General features: G+C 36.0%; 1 protein-coding gene across 2 annotated transcripts in view; it reads right to left on the bottom strand.

Moving 5' to 3' along the window:
* Positions 1-19,556, bottom strand: part of ST8SIA4 (ST8 alpha-N-acetyl-neuraminide alpha-2,8-sialyltransferase 4) — a 53,052-nt gene that overhangs the window by 11,530 nt on the left and 21,966 nt on the right. For both annotated transcript variants that reach the window (XM_058043570.1, XM_058043571.1), the window contains one exon: positions 14,857-15,150. In XM_058043570.1, coding sequence (XP_057899553.1) covers positions 14,857-15,150 — 294 coding nt within the window. The remainder of the gene's footprint in view (positions 1-14,856; positions 15,151-19,556) is intronic.

Genomic DNA, 19,556 nt, shown 5'->3' with positions numbered 1-19,556 from the left:
ATAATGGAGCAAAATACAGAATTCTATGAATTAGAGAATCACAGAATTGATTCAGTTGGGCGAGACCTTTAAAGATCAATTAGTCCTCTTCCCCTGTTCTGGGCATGGACATACTTCACTACACCAGGTTGCTCAAAGCTCCATCCAACCTGGCCTTCAGCAATTACAGTGATGGAACAGCCACAACCTCCCTGAACAACATGTCTTAACACCCTCATGATATAACATTTCTGCCTCCTGTCTAATCCAAACCTACCTTCTTTTAGCTCAAAACCACTGTTCTTTATGCTGTCTTGGAGAGATCGGTAAAAAGTCTCTCCCTTTCCAGCTTTCTTGTAGGCTCCCTTCAAGTACTGGAGGGCCAAAGTAAGGTGTCCCTGGAGTGTTCTCTTCTTCAGGCTCAGCAAGCCCATCCCTCTCTGCCCTTCCTCAGTGGAGGGATGCTCCAGCCCTATGATCATTTCTGTGTCCCTGCTTTGTACCTGCTGCAGCAGGTCCCTGTCTTCTTTCTGCTGAACACTCCAGAGCTAAATGCAAGACTCCAGGTGGGGTTTCAGCAGAGCAAAATTGGACAGAATGAACTCCCTCGACTTGCCGGCCATGCTCCTTTTGAAGCAGCCAAGGATACAATTGGCTTTCTGGGCTGTGAGTGTTTATTCCCAGCTCATATACATATGAAGAAATGTTAATGTTTCCTTCAGGTTACGAAATCCTAATCACTCAAAAAACATTTTCTAAAATCAATTTGTAGCCATAAAATAGAATCCAACAGTCATAAACTTGCAGTGTTGCAACAATTTTTTCTTTTACTCCCCACACAGACATTATAAATTAATGAATTACCTTCATAATTATAAAATGAAAGTCAATGTGCCAGTGTGTAATTTAAAATCAACCTGGTTTTGATTAATACAGACTGAACCGGCATCAAAGAAACTACTTTTTGTTCCACATTTGTTAAAAACTGCTAGCACTTCTGGGCTTTTTAAAATTCCCTTTACAGTTCTAATAGTTTTAACAACTATTTATTATTTTGTATATTTTTATCTTGTTCCATGGAACCATTTAAAATTATGGAAATATTAAGGACTAAGGTTTAAAAGGTTTTTAATGTTTTAAAACCTTAAAAATGTTAGAGAATATTTGAACAGTGTGACTGGTAGATGTAAAAATGGTGATCAAGAAGCATGCATGACTTTATGAGGACTTGAAATGTCAGGAGATGTTTTTAGATGGTACAGTCAAATCTAAGATAAACAGTCAAATCTAAGTGACATACAATATCTGTATGGAACATACACTAGCAATGATAAAACACAAAAGAGTATCTGATAAACTAGCAAAAAACAGAACCATTAGGTTGAATAGCGAATCTAAGCAGATATTTGCCATAATTTTATAGTCCTCCTTTCTCCTTTGTTTCATTCCTTCTGCATGAAACATCAGAAGATAAACTATTTACCCATGTCTGTAAATATAAAGCTCAGCTACAAAAGAAAAAACCTTGTATGGAAAAGTTGTGTGGGATTGCCATTCTAGAGAGCACACCGGGCCCAATTCTTAGAATAGAAACCTAAGAAAATTCTAAGAAATTAATAGAACTGTGTTTTAAATAAATAGGGCTACAAATGGTTTCAGAGGGTGTCAGTGGCTTTTTTCTCTCTTGTATAGGTTGAAATATTTCTTTTCTTCTCTAGAAAGGGTACTGGTATTAGTTTGGATTAAACAGAAACAATGAAGCTAAGGGATGATTCATATTGAGACTGAAGACGGCACAACAGTATCTTTTTTACCTTAAAAACCTAATTTTCTACTCAGTAAAAAAGGATTACCTACCACCATTCCACAAACAAAAACTTATGAAAAGGTGGGAGGGATAAGCTTGAAAGTAGGAAAAAGTGTCAGGCAAAATCCCCCAAATGTGTACTGTACAGAAAAGCTCCAGCATTTCCTAACAGCAACATGAGAAGGCAGTCACAGGAAAGAGATATTTTCAGGTTTTAGGAAATTTATAGTCTAAGCTTTTATTTTCACTTGTGTTTGCGCTGGGTCTGTTTTAGAAGTGGACTCTTCCACTGAAGAAAAAGTTTGGCTGTGAGTGGTAACAACTGCTAGAAAGAATTACTTTGCACTCCACTCATTTTCTAGGGCTCCTTTTTCACCTAAGTGCGGCACATGGTTGCTGTTCCCTACTAATGGCAAATTTTATGGACCAAGAGGTTGATCCAGAGCAGCTGTGATAGATGTGGCAGGGATTTTTTCTGTGGCATCAGGAAGGTTGTTATCAGCAGCCATCCTCAAGCTGAATAACAGTAACACAAGCCCACTCTGTGACCTCTTCTGGAGCTAAATTGAGAAATCTGAACCCAAGTGTATAACCCATCTGACCCACAGGGGCAATTCTAATAGGCAGAGATCAGGCAGTATGATAAACAAACAGCCTATTTTTTATTGGCCTAATTCCCTTCCTGAAAGCACCCTTATTATACTCAGAGTAGCTATTCAAGCCTCAAAAAGACTATTGAAGCAGTCCCTTGACAGGAAGGAAACCTTGATAATGGCTTAGGTCAGCAAAGGTACCAAGAAGTGAATTTGACTCATGTTTTGCACTTTGACTTGGTTATGCAGAACCAGTGTTGCTGGGTATGTAAAACCAAATGTTCATACTAATCTTGAACTTCTCTGCTTTGTCAAAATGTGTCCTGCTGTTCTGACTTTTTCTGGGAGTTGGTGAGGGCATAACAAAAATTACGTTATATTCCATTAAAAATTACCACTAAAAATCTATCCCCCATGGCAAAGATAGGTAAATGGAATGAAAGAGGAATTTGGTTTGTAAAAAGAATGCGTCTGTTTCTTGCACGGTTAAAATTCTTCAACTGTATTCGTGAAAGCTTGTCTGGGTAAGCCATATCAAATTAAGAACATAGAAAAACCTTCAGTCGGAGCAAAGCTATTCAAAACAACAAATTCAGTTTAAGGATGGTAGACTAAAAAAGAACTATGCAATCTTAGTGCAAAGTTATAACAGCAATCTGTACCAGAGTGACTGGGGACATTGCTAGATGCTTTGAAACACAAGGTAACTTCGGACTAAATTCATAAAATACGGACTTCAAAAACTTACATTAATTTTTAACATTTTATGACATAAAATGAATAATATAAAGCATTAATCCTACATACTTTATGAAGACATTAGAACAACTTAAAATTGATTAGCATTTTTCCTATGAAAATATTAACAGAATATGACTGAGGACTGTAATTAAAATTAGTAACATGCCTTAATTCTACCTTTCACCATTAGATCCAGTCTTTCTTAGTGAGTGAATATCTGTTCTTATGGTAATGGACAATTAATATATTTCTGTAACAGAAAAAATCCTATCTAACTAATTTTCTCTCTTTTCAAAACAATGCAAATAGTTCTGAAAAGACTGTTCAGACAAGACATGCATGACTAGTCACGTTCAGAAGAAAAATCTAATATATGAAGAACAGGAATAAAATGCAGTATCCACATAGTGCATAGTAGGGAATTAGGAAGATAATAAGGGAAGCACTCACTCAATTTGTTAAATTCTGCCTTTGATCGCTTCAGAATAATTTGTCTGTTGCCTAGAACATCCATTCCACAGGTCTGTATTCTTGAAAGCCCATTTTCTAAAAAAAATCATCACTTACATCACCTGTTAAATCTACCCTAAAACAAGAAAAAGCTTGTAGGAAAAAGAAAAGAAGGTAGGAAAAAGAAGGTAGGAAAAGTTGTGTTGAATTTCCATTCTGGGCCCCATCCTAACAAAACAGTTGTAAATGTAGGCAAAAGAAAACAACTCCACTTTAAGTAGGGTTACAAAAGAAAGATGATCCCAGGATAAGTACTCTGCCCTCATCTGAAAGCATTTCATTAATGGCACTGATACTGAAAGTAATGTTGATAAATGCAGCCTATAAATTTGAGAATATGTTCAGGATGCTCCTTGCTCACAGGACTAGAAACAGTTTTAAACTGCTTTCAGCTTGTGCCAAACTGCCTTTTAGAGATGAAGTCAATAATGTCTAACACCAGGTCTGGATACAGTAAAACCACATGTTCATTGCTACGCTACTTGTTAGACATTTTGAAGTTCCTGAAGTTCTCTCTATATATAAATATATATCAAATATATTGAAGCTCTATATAACTTCAGTTATATAGAATAAAATATGGTTTGTTTTGATTAAATAAAAATAATTTAATAATTATAATATTACTTTAATTTAATGGAAGTCTCCTATTTAGAGATTATTACAGAAAATATGCATTACAGGACCTTAAATTTGATCAGTGAAATGAACCAGAAAAAAATAATCAGATATAAAAGCTACTGATTTTACTTTCTGTATTGGAGCGATTTATGATGCTAGTCTATTCCATGATCCTCTGCTTTATGCCCAAAATTGATTGCTGTATCTTTAAGGCCTGGGACTGGGTATCTGCAGGGCTGGGGAGGGGGGAGCTTATGGGGGTTTTGGTGGGCAATTTCTAGGACTCATTGCACACATGTTCCATAGCTCTGTGAGGTTTGTTTTTGCTGGCTAGCTAGGTTTTGTTGGTGCAGTCGAAAGATTTTCCCTTTCCTGGCTTGAAGAAGCTGCAGTAGAAATCTTTCATCTGCCTTGAGGTGAACTCAACAGCTGCAGGTCTGAGAACAGAGTGGGACTGACAGGAGCAGGGCTGCCCTGTTCCAGCCGCATGCCTCAGTGAGTCAAGGGAGAGAAAGCACACCAAGAGGCTCTAGACCAGTTTTTTTTGCCTGCTGTGACTGCTGTGTAGAGGTGAATACCAGAGAGCCACCAGGTTTTTGCCTCCTGCTGAAACTCCTCATGGAAGCTCCACTTCCCTCAGAATGAAAGCTGGTGCTACCTTGAACCATGTGTAGGGAAGAGGTATTTCTCCAATATTTTCCCCATTTTTCAGGCATTTTTGGGTTTTTATTCCTCTGTGAGTGTGGGGCGGAACACGAGTTCTGATGGTTCAGTGTTGTTTTTCTTCCTTGCATTGGAGGCATTTTGTTGTTAATACACCACTGTTTGTTTTCTTTTTCACTTTCCTCTAGTATTAATTTTATACTGGTGCAGGGGCATTGTTGAAACTCTTTAGAGGAGACAACTCATTACAGTGTGTCCTCTCTTAAATTTGTCTCAGAACTGAGACATCATCATAAGCCCCATGGTTCTCATTGAATTAACCAACTGATTGAGGCAGGCTTTGTATAAATAGAAGTATACTACTTCAGTAAATGAAGGAGGCAGAAGTTACTCCTTTACCTCCAAAGGTTAGACAAAACCTTTGACCAGTCAAAAACATTCACTGAACCATCCACAAGCATGTGTTGAAGAATGTGTTTGAACAGAAAAAATTTGCTGCATCACAACTTATGTGGAACTCAAAGTGGCAGACTGCCTTACAAAATCCATTAAATACGAAAAGCACACCTGAACAATACAGGAGTCCACACACCAAAGGACCTCTGTCTTTAAAGAATGAATGAATGCTCACTGTTCACATCCTTTTAAATTCTAGCTGATTGCAAACAATACCAACCAAAATGCCTGCTAAATAGCAATGGGATGTGACGGGAGTTCTGTCAAACCCATCAACTGGTTTCACAAGAACATGCAATATACAAAGGAAAAAAATTGTTTTTAGTCACTTCTACAATCCATCAGAAACAAATATGACACCTATGTGTATCCCATTACTGATTTTACAAGCAGTAACTTCCAAGGAGAAATTTCAAAAGTAAGAAGATTAATGGATGTTTTTACTCCCCAAAGATTTTCTGTCTTTAGCTTGCTTTCTGATCTGACAGCCTTCTGCATAATTTTCTCTTCCAACTATATACAAGAGGAGTAAAGAGAAAAATGACAAAAGACTTTGCATTATTGGCTAGTACTAAAAAAAAATAGAAACATGTCCTCTGTATGGTACAACTTGCTTTATTTTCTTTATGTAGGTTTTATGCACTTCAAATCTGCACTGCATCAATAGAGGCACGCTGTAGGTAGGTACCTAATATTTTGCACTTTATTACTGCTGTTATGTATCAAATAAAGAAGAAAAGGAATCCTGAACCATATACTCACTTCACTAGACTGAAAGATTTAAAAAAAACAAATTCAGAAAAAGGAAAAAAAAAAGTTGTGCAAATGTATTTAGAATGATTTTAAAAGGAAAAAGGTATCATTATGGATTAAAGCCTTTAAACAAAATCTTAGCTGTCTTACTACTACTTACAATGCTATCTTTGTATATTGTTAGTGGCTTTACTAAGTTACCATCAACCATGTAACCAACAATCATTTGAAGCGAGATCTACTGAATTCAAGCTACTCAACTTCAAGCTAGTGAATTCAAGCTACTCAACTTTAAGTCATTAATGCTATAGAAATAAAATGTGTTTACACATTGGCACATTCCCCAGATATTCTGTGCCCGGAACTTGCTTTGCATATTATGAACAAATTTATAGAATTTGAAAACAAAACCAGAAAAACAGATTTCCTGTTCTCTTTCACCTTTGCTTCAGAGAATGATCATCATACCAAAATAGCAATGATGGCTTAGCAATCTCATGAGTTAAAACAAGGAGATCTGAGGCATAATTTTGTGCTCCTCACCAGTCTTTAAGTATTATCCTTGCTTGTGAGAAGCCTACTGTTTTTTTAACAGATTCATTTGGAAAAGATGCTTGCTACTAACATCTTCAGAGAGCTGACATTAACACATGCATGAATCAAATCTTCCTCTATCCATATGTTCTAAAACCTGTTCTCTCTCTCCTGAATTTATTCAGTTCATTTTCTAATAGACTCCAGGTCCAGCAAGCATCATCCCTCTGGATCTGCTTCCACTGTGAAACACCCCTGGGGGAAACCCACCAACTACAGCAAATAAACTCTTCTCTGGAAACTCTCGACAAACCCCTTGTAAGCAGCAGAAACCCCAATTGCCACCAGTGATCTATGGGTCAAGCCTGTATTTTTTTTCCAGTACCAGCATGCAGCAATACTCCTGCAGCAGGCAGAGCTGTCCTATCTGCTTGTTACTCATTTTTCAACAGCACAGTTGTGCCCCCAGGGTTTCACACACCCAACACAGCTTCCATTGGATGCCTTTTAGAGAGGAGAACATACTGCAGCATGGAGGGAGGGCTTCTCTCTTCGACATCGTCTTTTTCAGACCTCAGGATTTCTCTGCAGTGATTTTTAAATGACCGCTAGCTTTCCAAAGGAAGATATCACTGAGATTATTTTCTGAAATTTTCTTGTCATTGAGAGCTCATGTAAACCACCTTTTTCCTATTGTGTTTCAATGCGCTGTCCATTATAGACTAAAATGTGAAAAAGGCAAGGCCTCACCTGTAAAGTTCGTGCCACACACGAATCTTTCTATGGCCTCGTTAGCCCATCTGTATATAACATTTCATCTGAGACTAAATAATTTGATACAAGCATAAGCTGTGACACCTGTTGGTTTCAGTATGACTGTGAAACACCCATTTACTTCCCCTCTGCCAATTCTGCAAGTGAGTGTGCCCACATTTATACTAAAATGAAAAAAAAAAAGGAAACAACCTTGTAAGCCTCCAAAATGTTCTGAAACCAGGGGCTGTACTTGTTTTCGGTACAGCCCTATCTCAGATTCTTTTATGGGTCTTCTTTTCTTGCAAAAGAAAATGATTACTCATTTTTTTGGAAAGTCCCCTGTATCCCAGAGGTAGACAATAAAGTACAAATAAATGTGAAATGAAAAAGCAAGTTCTAGCAAGGACTTTTGCTAAGTCCATTTTCTTTGACTACTTCACTAAAGATATGATACAAAAATGCAAATTATGACACTTGCTTCCACTAAATATAGACCAGAAAACATCAATAAGCTGTTTCTGCAGTGCTCATGAAGTATAGAAATTTAATATTTCTATTAAAAATATTGCTTTAAAAAGTTAGAAATAAAAGTAATTCTCTTTTACACATTACAGAAGTAACTATTATTTTCCTAATTTTTCTTATAGCCTATTAATTCACCTGTTGAAGACAGAAGGACAGAGCTCAGAAAAGGACTTCAATAGAGCAGTGTTATCGTATTGGATCCTAATGTGAATCCAAATAGCACTAACCTCCCACGCATGTATAGATAGGCACTCATGGCTACAAATGAGGATAAGATAAGCATAATACCTAAGAACAGAATTCACAGGAGCAACTTCTGCTGAAAGAGACACACAAGACACAATAAAGAGGGACAGAGACTTTTGTCTAGAATGGGAAGGAAATGAGTACTGGTGAGAAACTTCAAATCTCATTCCATCCAAAACACATGCATTACTAGCATCTACCTCAACTACCATGAGCCTTCCAACAGCAAAGGAGCACAATCCAGACTTATCACCTAAAGAATCAGTTATTTTCTTGAAAACGTGTTCTGTTCTTAAAACATGCATGTCAGCACTGACCTAACCCTCACAAGGGTCTGAAATAGAAGCAATGCTCACCCTTCTTCTCACGTTCTAATTCTTTGATGTAAACTGAAACAGGCTGACAGGCTTCCCTTAGCCTCTGAAAAGCCTGTACATGACTTGTGTATCAAATAAAAAAATTCCTTCCCTCATATGGGGGCCTGACACTGCCCAGATGCTCTCACTCCCCTCCCCACTCCTCAGTGGGGTGGGAAAACAACAGGAAGAGCAAAACCAAGTAAACTCAGGAATCAAGATAAAGACAACTTACTAGGTGAACGAAAGAACCACTTCTCCTCTTCTTATTCTGCTACCACAGTTGGATTGCTTGCTGAGCATGATGCTGGACTGCATGGCATTTCCTTTGGTAACAGGGAAGTTTTGAGGCTGTGCAAGCGCCATTCAGGTGCAGCCAAAACATTGGTGTGTTATTAACAACTTTTTACCCACAAATAGAACACACATCACCTACATTTTGGTACAAATGTTTGGGAAGAAGGTAGTAGCCATTAGTCTTCACACACGGTAATTCCAGACAAAACATCCTCACATACTTCTCAGTGCTTCTGATCTGAAACACTTAAAACTCTCCCTGTATACCATTAAGAATTTAGAGAATTCAAACAAATCCATTTAAACATTCTTGAAGGAACTTATATGCATTAGAAAGCAAGGCTACAGGAGACACTAAGCCAAACTGCTCATTCCTATGCTGACACCACTGTTTACATTTGTGCCATAATTTGTGTATTATTTCATTGAAGCACCTCTCATGTTAACAGCCCAATTACTTGAAGTGACAGAAGCAAAAGGCCAAATTATATAGTGCATATAGCTATAGCTTTGTTTGCTTATTTCCACATCACCTCAGTAGTTAACTAAACATTTGAAGAAATCTGTTACTGGCTGGATGCTTAATACAACCTCTCCTCATCACAGAAGATCAGTAAGGATAAAACTAAGTGCACACATCTTTAAAAACACTTGGAAGACATTACAATCAAAATAAAGCAGAATTTTTATAATTGTCTTATCTTGGAAACACCATTTAAAGAAAAGAAGGAAGGAAACCTAGTAATTTTCTTATGGATACATGTTCTAGCCAGAATTTACAGAAAATTCATTTCATGTGTCAAAAAAAATCCCAAGAGAAGCTATTTTCAATTCTATTAATACTATATGGCCAACATCACTCTCTGTGGATTCTCGTCCTGTTACTGGTTCATCAAAAACAGACTACAAAAAATGTTTCTAGTTTGATTCTCCATTGCACAGCTATATGTTTTTTACAGGAGTATGACATGATCAAATGGGAGTTATAACACATTTTTAGTGTTTTCAGAGACACAAGTTTTATGTAAGGGAAAATAAATAAAAACAACCTAACACCAAAAAATAATATAGTAAGTACCAAAATAGTTTTCAAATAAATATAAATTTGCAGATACACTGTGTGAATAACAATTTGTTACTCCCTGCTTAGCTCCTGTGAGTCATTAGCATTAGTTAGAGTACTGTTGCTCATGGTAGATAACCTAAACAACAAAACTTGGAAACAGAAAATTTCATTCCTATTCCTTCCTATGACTAATTCTGTTGCTCTCCACTAGTTGAAACCTGAAATTCAATCTGGGAGGAGTAAGTTTTATAAGTGTTAGGCATATAAACATTGCTGATAAGGAACAAAACAGTTGCCTCAGTAAGAGATGAAACTGCACTCCCAAAACAAAAACTTACAGGAGTGTATTGTCAAAAGGTAAATAAGAATGAAAAAAATTGGATAGAAATACCCCTATTACCATGATAAACTTATCTTAGTTTATCTGGCAGAATGGACCAGGAAGTGAAAAATACAGAAAAATAGTTTAGTGTACCGTCAGTTCTGCTTTCATGTTCTCTACTTCAACTGTGCTTGCCTCCAATGAAAACTCTCAAAAAGTAAGATATTTACAGACCTTGCTAAATCTTTCAGAAATGTGATAAAATAGAAGAACTTGTGCAAAGGAAATAAAAGGCATCCTGTGACACTTTAAAACAAGATTAGGGCATATCTTTAAGAGATGCAGGGTGTTGCTGCTCTGGAAAGCAGGCGCTAGACTGAAAAGTCAACCCTGGAATGTCGCCACTTCAAGAAGAGGAACATCACTTCCTGCTCTCTGCATAGGACGGCATATTGGGATTACCAATATTATACAATAGATTAGGTTCTTAAAATCCAAACTAACTGGCTTCCTATTTGTTTGTATAACTTAAACAAAGCCATCTGCAAGGATACGTTAGGCTAGGACACAAGGGCACTTAGAGTGTAAAACCCTTCTTTTTAACAACCACATATATAAAAAATAGGATCATATTCCACTGAAGATTAGCTAGTGTGAATTTTTTTCCCAGTATTTTGAATATTTATATACATGATGAAAAAGACACAGTCATTTTATATTTAGAATTCTGTTTTTAGTGTAAAGGCCATTTCTTTTCCTCAGGTGATTTATTCATCCATGTATTTCAAAACATCTTTTCTTAATAAATACATTTTAGCAGTTAACTGAAAAGGGAAGTCTGTTAGGAAGAAGAAAATAAACAGAAGTATTTATAGATTACTTACAGTAGTTGTTTCTCAGTACAGAGCTGCTGGAAAACTACTTGATTTCTGCACGTTTCAGTTTCTGAAAGTATTTTTTCTGTAACTCCCAGAGTAAAGAACTCTGAAGATGTGGTAATGATATGCAAAAGGTGACTACATGCAAAGAACAGCTGTTTGTTTTGACTAATAAGAAAAGGAGATCCTGCACTGTGAAGTGACCATAAATCGGTACAGCATACTCCTCATATAGACAAAACTCAAGAGATTTCAGTGGGAGTTCTGCCATGTTTAATGCAGGATAATACTGCTCTTTCACAGGCAAAATCAAGGAGAAAATAAATAGAGCACAGGCAAATCCCACAGGATGTCCACACAATTGTTCCATACCCAAATGATGAGAAGGAATCTAATGTGAAGCAGTTTCAGTTTCAGATATTACTGGTGAATGACTAATAGTTCAAAATATCCAGTTCCCTACTGGCTCCACTTGGAAGAGCAGCCAAGAAAACATTCTTACACATCAAGATGAGCGTGAGAACTTTTGTTTTGTGGATTTAGGAGAGGAAATACAAAAAAAAAACTTCACAGAAAACTAGTGTATTTTGAATCTGTATTGCTTGTCAGGGCAAGGGGGTGGTGGTGTTCAGCCTCTTCAACAGACATCTTCAAATATTCACCAGAAGAAGCACCAAAAAAAAAAAAAAAAAAAAAGAGCTGTGCAAGGCTCTGGGAATTAACTGACCTCTGCTTAACGTACCAACTACATGTTCAGTGGCAGGAATCCTTCTAATCCCTCCACACATCCATGAGGTGGGATCCATAGCAAAATGTCCTGCTGATCCTACTTTTGAGTTTGGTTGTCTGCCACTAGTAGAAGTATGATCTGGACTCTAACCGCAGCAGCCTCAGTTCCTGTTTCCCTACTATTTAATCCACATTCAATTACAGCTCTGCTACTGAGACAAGCCTCTATACAGACACTTTCCACACCTCACAGAGTATAATTTAATTTGGAAAATATTACTACAAATAATCCTAATGAAACCGTTCAGCATTAAATCTCAGCCTTCTTAATAAAGTTTCCAAAATTAGTCATTGAAGTCAATAAAAAGAAGTTATGTGGTTTGTTCATTATAATTACTTTATAATTAAACTTCCTGGCAGTGACATTAGAGAGCAAGTAAATGTTTTTAATCAGTTAAGATGTTAGTTTAAAGATCTTAGTTTCATCTTGAACTCCATCATGTATTGACTGCCTCATTTATTTGGTCAATATGTGTACAGTGACATTAAAAGTTCTATAAACTAACTTTTAGAAACAGTTTGGGAAAAAAATCATGCAATGGCTCCCAGATCACTCTCAAAATCTCCTATTCGAGACTTACTGATCAAAAAGTGAAAAAGCAAAATAGAGAGAAATGATCACAGGTAACCACTTGAACTAAATCTACTGAAAAAAAAAATATCTGAATACAATGGCCATTTATGATACTACTTATTTCAAAAATAGTTATCGTGCTGACCCTTGCATGTATATAATCTGGTTTTAAAACCTAAAATCCTTCTCAGATTCTAGAGGAGCATCCATCACTAAAAGCAGCTTTATAAAGCATTAAATCAGCAAAACAGTAGCTTCTTTTTCCAATACTACACTACCTTCTTTTTAATCCAAAAAGTGCATAATAGACAGAAAAAAGTTTTAAAAATTATCTCAGAATGCAGTCAACTGATCAATAGAGACTATCCAATCAATAGTAACTATAGAACACTATGTACAGCTCATAAAGTTTCTTTGATTAAAAGAGAAGGAAGAACAGGAGCAAAAATTTCAGTGTAGGGCTGTGATTTTAGCCAAACTGACCTGTTACTAGACAAAACTCTAATATAACTTTATACTGCATTAGAAATAAAGAATTTGGCCTCATTAGATCAGAAGTCAAAGAAAATTTATCTTCTGCCCTTAGAAAGTGCCTAACACCATATGCTTTAAAGGTTAATGAAGGAAAAATTTGACAGTTTGATGCATATTAAAAGGAATACGGACAACACTTTTCAAACCTTGAGCCTGCACTGTTCAGCATAGGATGTTCTCTATTTCTATTTAACATGTCAGGTTGGAATAATGAATCTTACTGATTATTAGATATGAAACAATTCCGCCCAAAATTCACCATATCTCCATATTTTAATATAATTTTAGGTTCATTAAATCAAAAAGCTCTTGATATCAATTTAAATTTATTATGGAGTGTAAACCGTAGATTCAACAATTGCACAAATCTATGTAGTCATATCAGATGACACTGCTAGGTATAAACTAAAATACACTTAATCCAAATTTTCAGCAATTCAGATGGCAAACCTTTTGTTGCCTCATTCAGAGAGACAATGTAGGTACTAATACTTTTTTTAAGATAAAGGCCCCTAAAGGACCTTGAATTTGGCCAGTTAAAGACTGGACATTCTGAATTACCATTCACATTGGATAATTTTACCCAGATTTTAGCAGATGGAAATTAAAAATGTTGTTTATAAACTGGAAGCAATCTCAGACAGGTTTATATACACATACAAATGACCATAACTATGTACTACAGACACTTTGAATACTTGAAAATTCAACACAATCACGGCCCATAAATAGCTAAAGTCTAAATGTCTAATGAAATGGAGTAACTCAGTAATAATGTAACCGTTTTCTGAAGGATTCCTTAATTTCACAGGCAATAGATTTTTTTTCCAGTGCCAGAAGTGCATCACAGAGGGAATGCAGCAGTTAATCTATGAGACATAGCAAAATATCCCGAAGAATAATTTATGCCTAAGCTTTACACTCATACTACACTGGGATAACAGTTCAAACATCCTTCTAAATTTACCTCTGCTGCTGTAACAGTAAGAACAGCTACACAATTAGTAACTGGTGTACAAGCCAATAGGCTTTACTTTATGTATACAAGTACTTACAAGTAGTTTAAGGCAAATTAGTACACCCCACAAACAGCACATTTCAAGGAACTCAAGTTGAATATTACCATACTGTCATATTTTGATGTACAAACACATTGCATTATCATCATCTTTTGAATCATTTTCAGCCATAGAACTATATACTTTCAGGCACAGACCTACACACAGTAGTTACAAAGACATTGGAGACTTCATTTGACAGTTTTTTTTTTTTAATTATGGGGTTAAAAAGAAAAATATCCGCTTAAAGCATGGCTACATCTTTTTTCTAATAAGTGTTTTCATTAGCATCTTCAGTGATTCTTATCAATGTTTTTGAATTGCCAAAGCATCTTGCCAAATTCAAAAGGAGAAAGATTGCTCCAAATCCTAGATACTTTATGAAGGAGCTCAGTACTTTCAAATCTGCCAAGCTTCATTATTTACAGGGATGCTTCCTTACCCTGATGCTGTTTAGATCGTATTTTTTATCTTCACAATTGTTTCCCAAAGAAGACATGTAGCACTTTCATTATACACTGAATTCAGACTATTTTTAAGATTAGCTTATCACAAAATGATGATACTTTGTGCAATTGGAAAAGTTATTGCCCAAATGCATTTCAGTTGTTTGCAGCAGAGCTGGCTAAACGAGTGGCCAGCATTTATTACCAACCAAACCTGCCATAAATGCAATCCATTACATCAATATGGGAAATACCATACTCCTTTTGACATTCATCTTTTTTTTCTGCCGCTAGGAGAACTAGTTATGATTTCATTGTGCTGAGGACAGACCAGTCTTTTCCATACACTTACCCTCTGACAGCATGAATAAGTCTCAGTGATGGATAGGCAGTTCGCACTTTCAATTTATTCTTAAGGATTAATGCATTAACCCATTCCACATGCTTCTCTCCACCTTTGACCATGAACGCTGGGATCCAAAGGACACTGTCATTCAGCATGGACAGTCTATGCACAAATTTTTCTCTGTCACTCTCATTCCGAAAGCTTCCAAAAGCTCTTTGTACAACTGATGGGTTCATGGTAATAAAATCAGATTTAGTTCCCACATCGGCAGCATACTCCACCACAGGAGCTAGATTGCACCTGAAGAGGAAGAAATTAATGGAAAAATGAAAACAAATATGAAATATTAACTCAGAAAAATGTGTGCATGAAGGGAAACCTAAAAAGGAACATGAAAGCCCAATTCATTTCAATGTGAGAAACAAATACCAATATAGAAGGTGTGGTAGTACATAGTATTTTATTCAAGTTGGACAAGGATCAGACAATTTTTTAAAAACATTAAGTGTACAGAATGCTGTGACAAAAAAATACTCCTCTTTGGAATCATTTGGAAACCATATCATTATGCTCTAGAATGCATCAACATCTAAAGCAGCACTTGTGAGTAATATGCTTTCTTAAACCTATTATCTTTCATTATTTGTTTATCATCCTGTTGCCAACAGCTCTCACACAAAGAAAGCCATGCTAACAAAATAAGGCATATTTAAAACAATTTAGTCCATGCATTTTTATTTTACTTTATTTACAACACACTATTTATATATTATTTACAAACGACCTTTACCCCATCTTTAAATGTATTTTTGGTACTTTTGGTTTTGGTATTATCACTGCAGTTGGGAAGATGTTTAGAAATTTAGTATTTTTATTTGACTTAGAACTGCAATTTTTGGAATGAAGTATTGAACTGTCAGTTTTTCATTCATATCTCATTTTCAAATCTTCTTCAATTTTTCACTAGCATTGTGCCTTTTTCCTAGGGTTGAAAAGTTCTCATTATGCCTTTGTTCAGCAGATTTTTACCTCCATTATATAAATACATATATATGTAATCCCACATACATGTTGAATGCAGGTGACAAAATTCAGAAATTAGCTGCGACTTCAGCAACCAATATACTGTGTCAGAAACAAATCATTTCCACAATACCCTCAATGAATTCGCCTGTAGCTGGCATGCCCCAAAAATATACCCTAACATAACAATATTTTAATAACTTAACAGACTACTCTGTTTGAGGCAAAGGATGGTAAGAAGCAATGTTGGAACAGGCTCCTCCAAAACATGTGCACATCATCACACTCCTAATATAAACAGTATTCCATTAATTTTGCAATTTTTTATAAATTAGTTTCTTTTAATGCCAGATGTCCAATGACACTAAAATAAGTCAGCATTACTTAACACCAACTGATGACCTAGTGCTGTTTGATAATATTAATTACCCAGCAAACAAATTTTCATTATGTAATTATCAGGTTAATAAGTGGTCCTACATTCTTCAGAAAGATGTTCTGAAGAGTATAAAGCAACTATATAAAGACTATTCCTAGGAGATAAAGAATTCAAGGTTTCTGATAACATGTGGGCAGATATAGGCTAAGGAAATAGATTTACATTCTTCATTATCTTTATACATCTATTCCATAAACCATCTGCATGCATTTCAGACTGCTAAGAGTTGTATTTTCTAGAAAATTGTTAGGGCATAAGAAAAACTCCCACTGAATTTAACATTGGCTTTCTAACTTTCTTCTGAAAACCTTAATAAATGAGCTTACAACCTGCTACTATTAAAAGTTTTTTAAAATCTAAAAATAAATGTGATAAAATAATCAAACCAAGTACTTAAAACCAACTGATCAATTTGACTGAATTACCGCTGCTCTTGAAAATACCTCTTTTAAGGGCAGATTGCACAACAAATGAGGGATTTGTATAGTGGGTTTGTTTTAGTAGTCACATATAACACATGAAAAATGTAAGACAGATCTTGACATTGCAAATCCTGTTCTCTCTGAGTCCAACTTTAGGAAACAGACCATGTAGGTACCAACATCACCATGTCTAAAAAGCCATATGCATACACTGTATGTAATTACTGCTACATCAGTAACTCAAATGTGTATTTTAGAAAGGTATACAGTGTAAATTTGTAACTTATCACATTCTCACTTTTCAAGTATGACTTCAGAAAATATTGAGCAATCCAAATACACTCAGTAACAATAGAACTGCAATTCTTTACCATGCTTAGAGTAAAATTTCTTGCTTATAACTAGTCTGAATCTATGTTCCTTCACTTTAAAATTATTGTACCTTGTCCTGGTGCAACAGGCTGGGCTAAAAAGTTTATCCCTATACTTCTTATATGCTTCACGGTTCATAAAACTGGCTATTGTGTATTTGTATATAGACCTGAGTGTATGTATATAGCTTTTACCTGTTTTGGAACTTTTATCTTAACCTCTAATACATCTTTACACTATGCCATAGTTTCATACTGCTGTTGGAATTTTTAAATTTATTTTATTAGAAGATGTCAATGATCTCCCACGAATTCTCATGATTCTTTCAAGAAAACTTCACATTCAGAGGCAAACATACATATATTAATGTTTTTTAAGTGAAATGAATATCTTTTAAGTGAAAAGAAGAAACCTATTAACTGAACAACTTTTAAATAATCAAAGCAATATTCTTCCCTTGTTGTATTTTTTAATTCTAGCAAATTTGTCATAAGGCACCCATGCTAAATATAATCACAACAGAGATGAGGTAGTGAAAGTATTTCTGCACCAAAAGCATTACATGCCTAGGGGTTTACTCACCATATATGAAATCATACTTTTACTGAGGTTTTTTAAGGAAGAATATATAAAAGATTGTAATTTACTGCATTTGCTCTTTCTCATATGCTACATTATTAGTACCATGTAACATATGAATGCATATGCACAAACTCCTTGCCACATACCATCATTTTCCATTCATCCTCAAAACAATGTCTGTGCTGTCCTTATGTTAGCATGCAAGTAAGCAGGCAACAGGTGAAAGCTGAGCAAGACACACTTGCTATGTTACTTTTACTGAGAATAAAAGAACAGTAACAAAGAGTCAGATTCAGCACTGAAGATTGACTTAATTAAGCAAATAGCTAAAAATTTCAGTATTGATAATATATCACATTGTAAAAAGGTTTGTAAATCTCCTAGATCTCCTGACCATTTTCAGACAAAAAAGGTGGGATGAGTATTCTGCCAGAAAAAATAAGTGTCTAAAATAATGGTTTTCATGGGTTCCTTTGCTAGTTTTTCCCATAAAAACAGTATAGTATTTGAAACAAAGAATCTCATGGGTATTTTTTTTCAGTATAAAGGCATTTAATCAGAAGCTCTATCTACTACTTCTTTCCCTTGCACAAAACCAGCAAATAATTAGTTATTATTTGTTCCCTTATGTCCCAGTTTAGGGCAAACTTGGAAGAAAATCTCCAAAGAGGGCCCATCCAGAAAACAAACCCACATAGCCCCTCCCCTCCCAGACAGTTCCGGAAGGATTCCTCAGAGACAAGTGCAAAGAACCTGTTTATTTAACAGGCAAAACACCACCCAGCACACAAAAGGAACAACACCAGATGACAACACTCTCTCATCACTCTGAAAAAGATGACAAATTCAGAAAGTCTCCCCTGAGAGTGGCTGCTCTGTTATCGGTCCCTCCAGCACTGGGGTAGCTGCTGCAGCCACAAAGTGCAAACTCTCGGTGTTTCCCAGGTCCCAGTCCGGAGCAAGCTTGAGTGGTTCCAAGAAAGGGAAAGAAAAACAGTCCAGAGAATAATTTGGACTGCTTAGCTAAACTAACTAATGAGCAGAAGCAAAAGCAAGAGCAAAGCAGGAGCAAGAGCAAAGCGAAAGCAAAGCAATAAGCAAAAGCTGCCCTATGTATCGCCCCTGTCTCTATGTCCCGCCTACTGCTGGGGGAGTGAGCAGGCTGACAAAAAAACAAAACAAACCTTCACTCTTCAGAGCCAGTCTTGAAGGCACAGAACATAATATCCAGCATAAACAGAACACATGACTGGGGATACAAGCATCACCCTAGGACACCTTACATCTTCTAAGCACTATCTATGGCAGAAGTATTTAGAAAATGGTCTAATGAGACAAAGATTGATACATTTTAGAGAGGGAGTTAGAAAAAGACCTAAATGTATGGGAAACATTCATAATTCATGTGATTGCTAGTATTATAGGCACTAATATCCATGGTACCTCAAATTAATGCTGCAGTGCCTGTTCTTCCCATGACATCAGACCAGACCATAGACAAAACCTCTGCACAGCTATTTCAACAAGGTGGCTATTCTAAGTGTAGTATTAAGCATCAATTATATTATTTAAGAAATTTCTAAGCTTACAGAGGCACCTAACTCACAAAAATACTATGTACAACCATACCACTAAAAGGCAAATACACCTATAAAGTATTTCCTGTGAAAATATAGGGGTTCCCACACATGAGCTTTCAGTGTGGTAACAGAAGATTTTCAACTGAAAAATGCACTGCAATGCTATCACTAAAAAGAGCTCTGGGATAAAAAAGAAAAATTAGATCATGTTTGAAATATTATGTAGTATTTGAGCATGCATAAAACAACTGAGATACTAAGACACACAGACCAAAAGTCTGTGATTGT

Source organism: Melospiza georgiana, chromosome Z (assembly GCF_028018845.1).
Source record: "Melospiza georgiana isolate bMelGeo1 chromosome Z, bMelGeo1.pri, whole genome shotgun sequence".
In the NCBI taxonomy this organism is placed as follows: domain Eukaryota; kingdom Metazoa; phylum Chordata; class Aves; order Passeriformes; family Passerellidae; genus Melospiza; species Melospiza georgiana.
The sequence above is the reverse complement of the archived record's forward strand: the minus strand, read 5'-3'. Positions and strand labels throughout refer to the sequence as shown.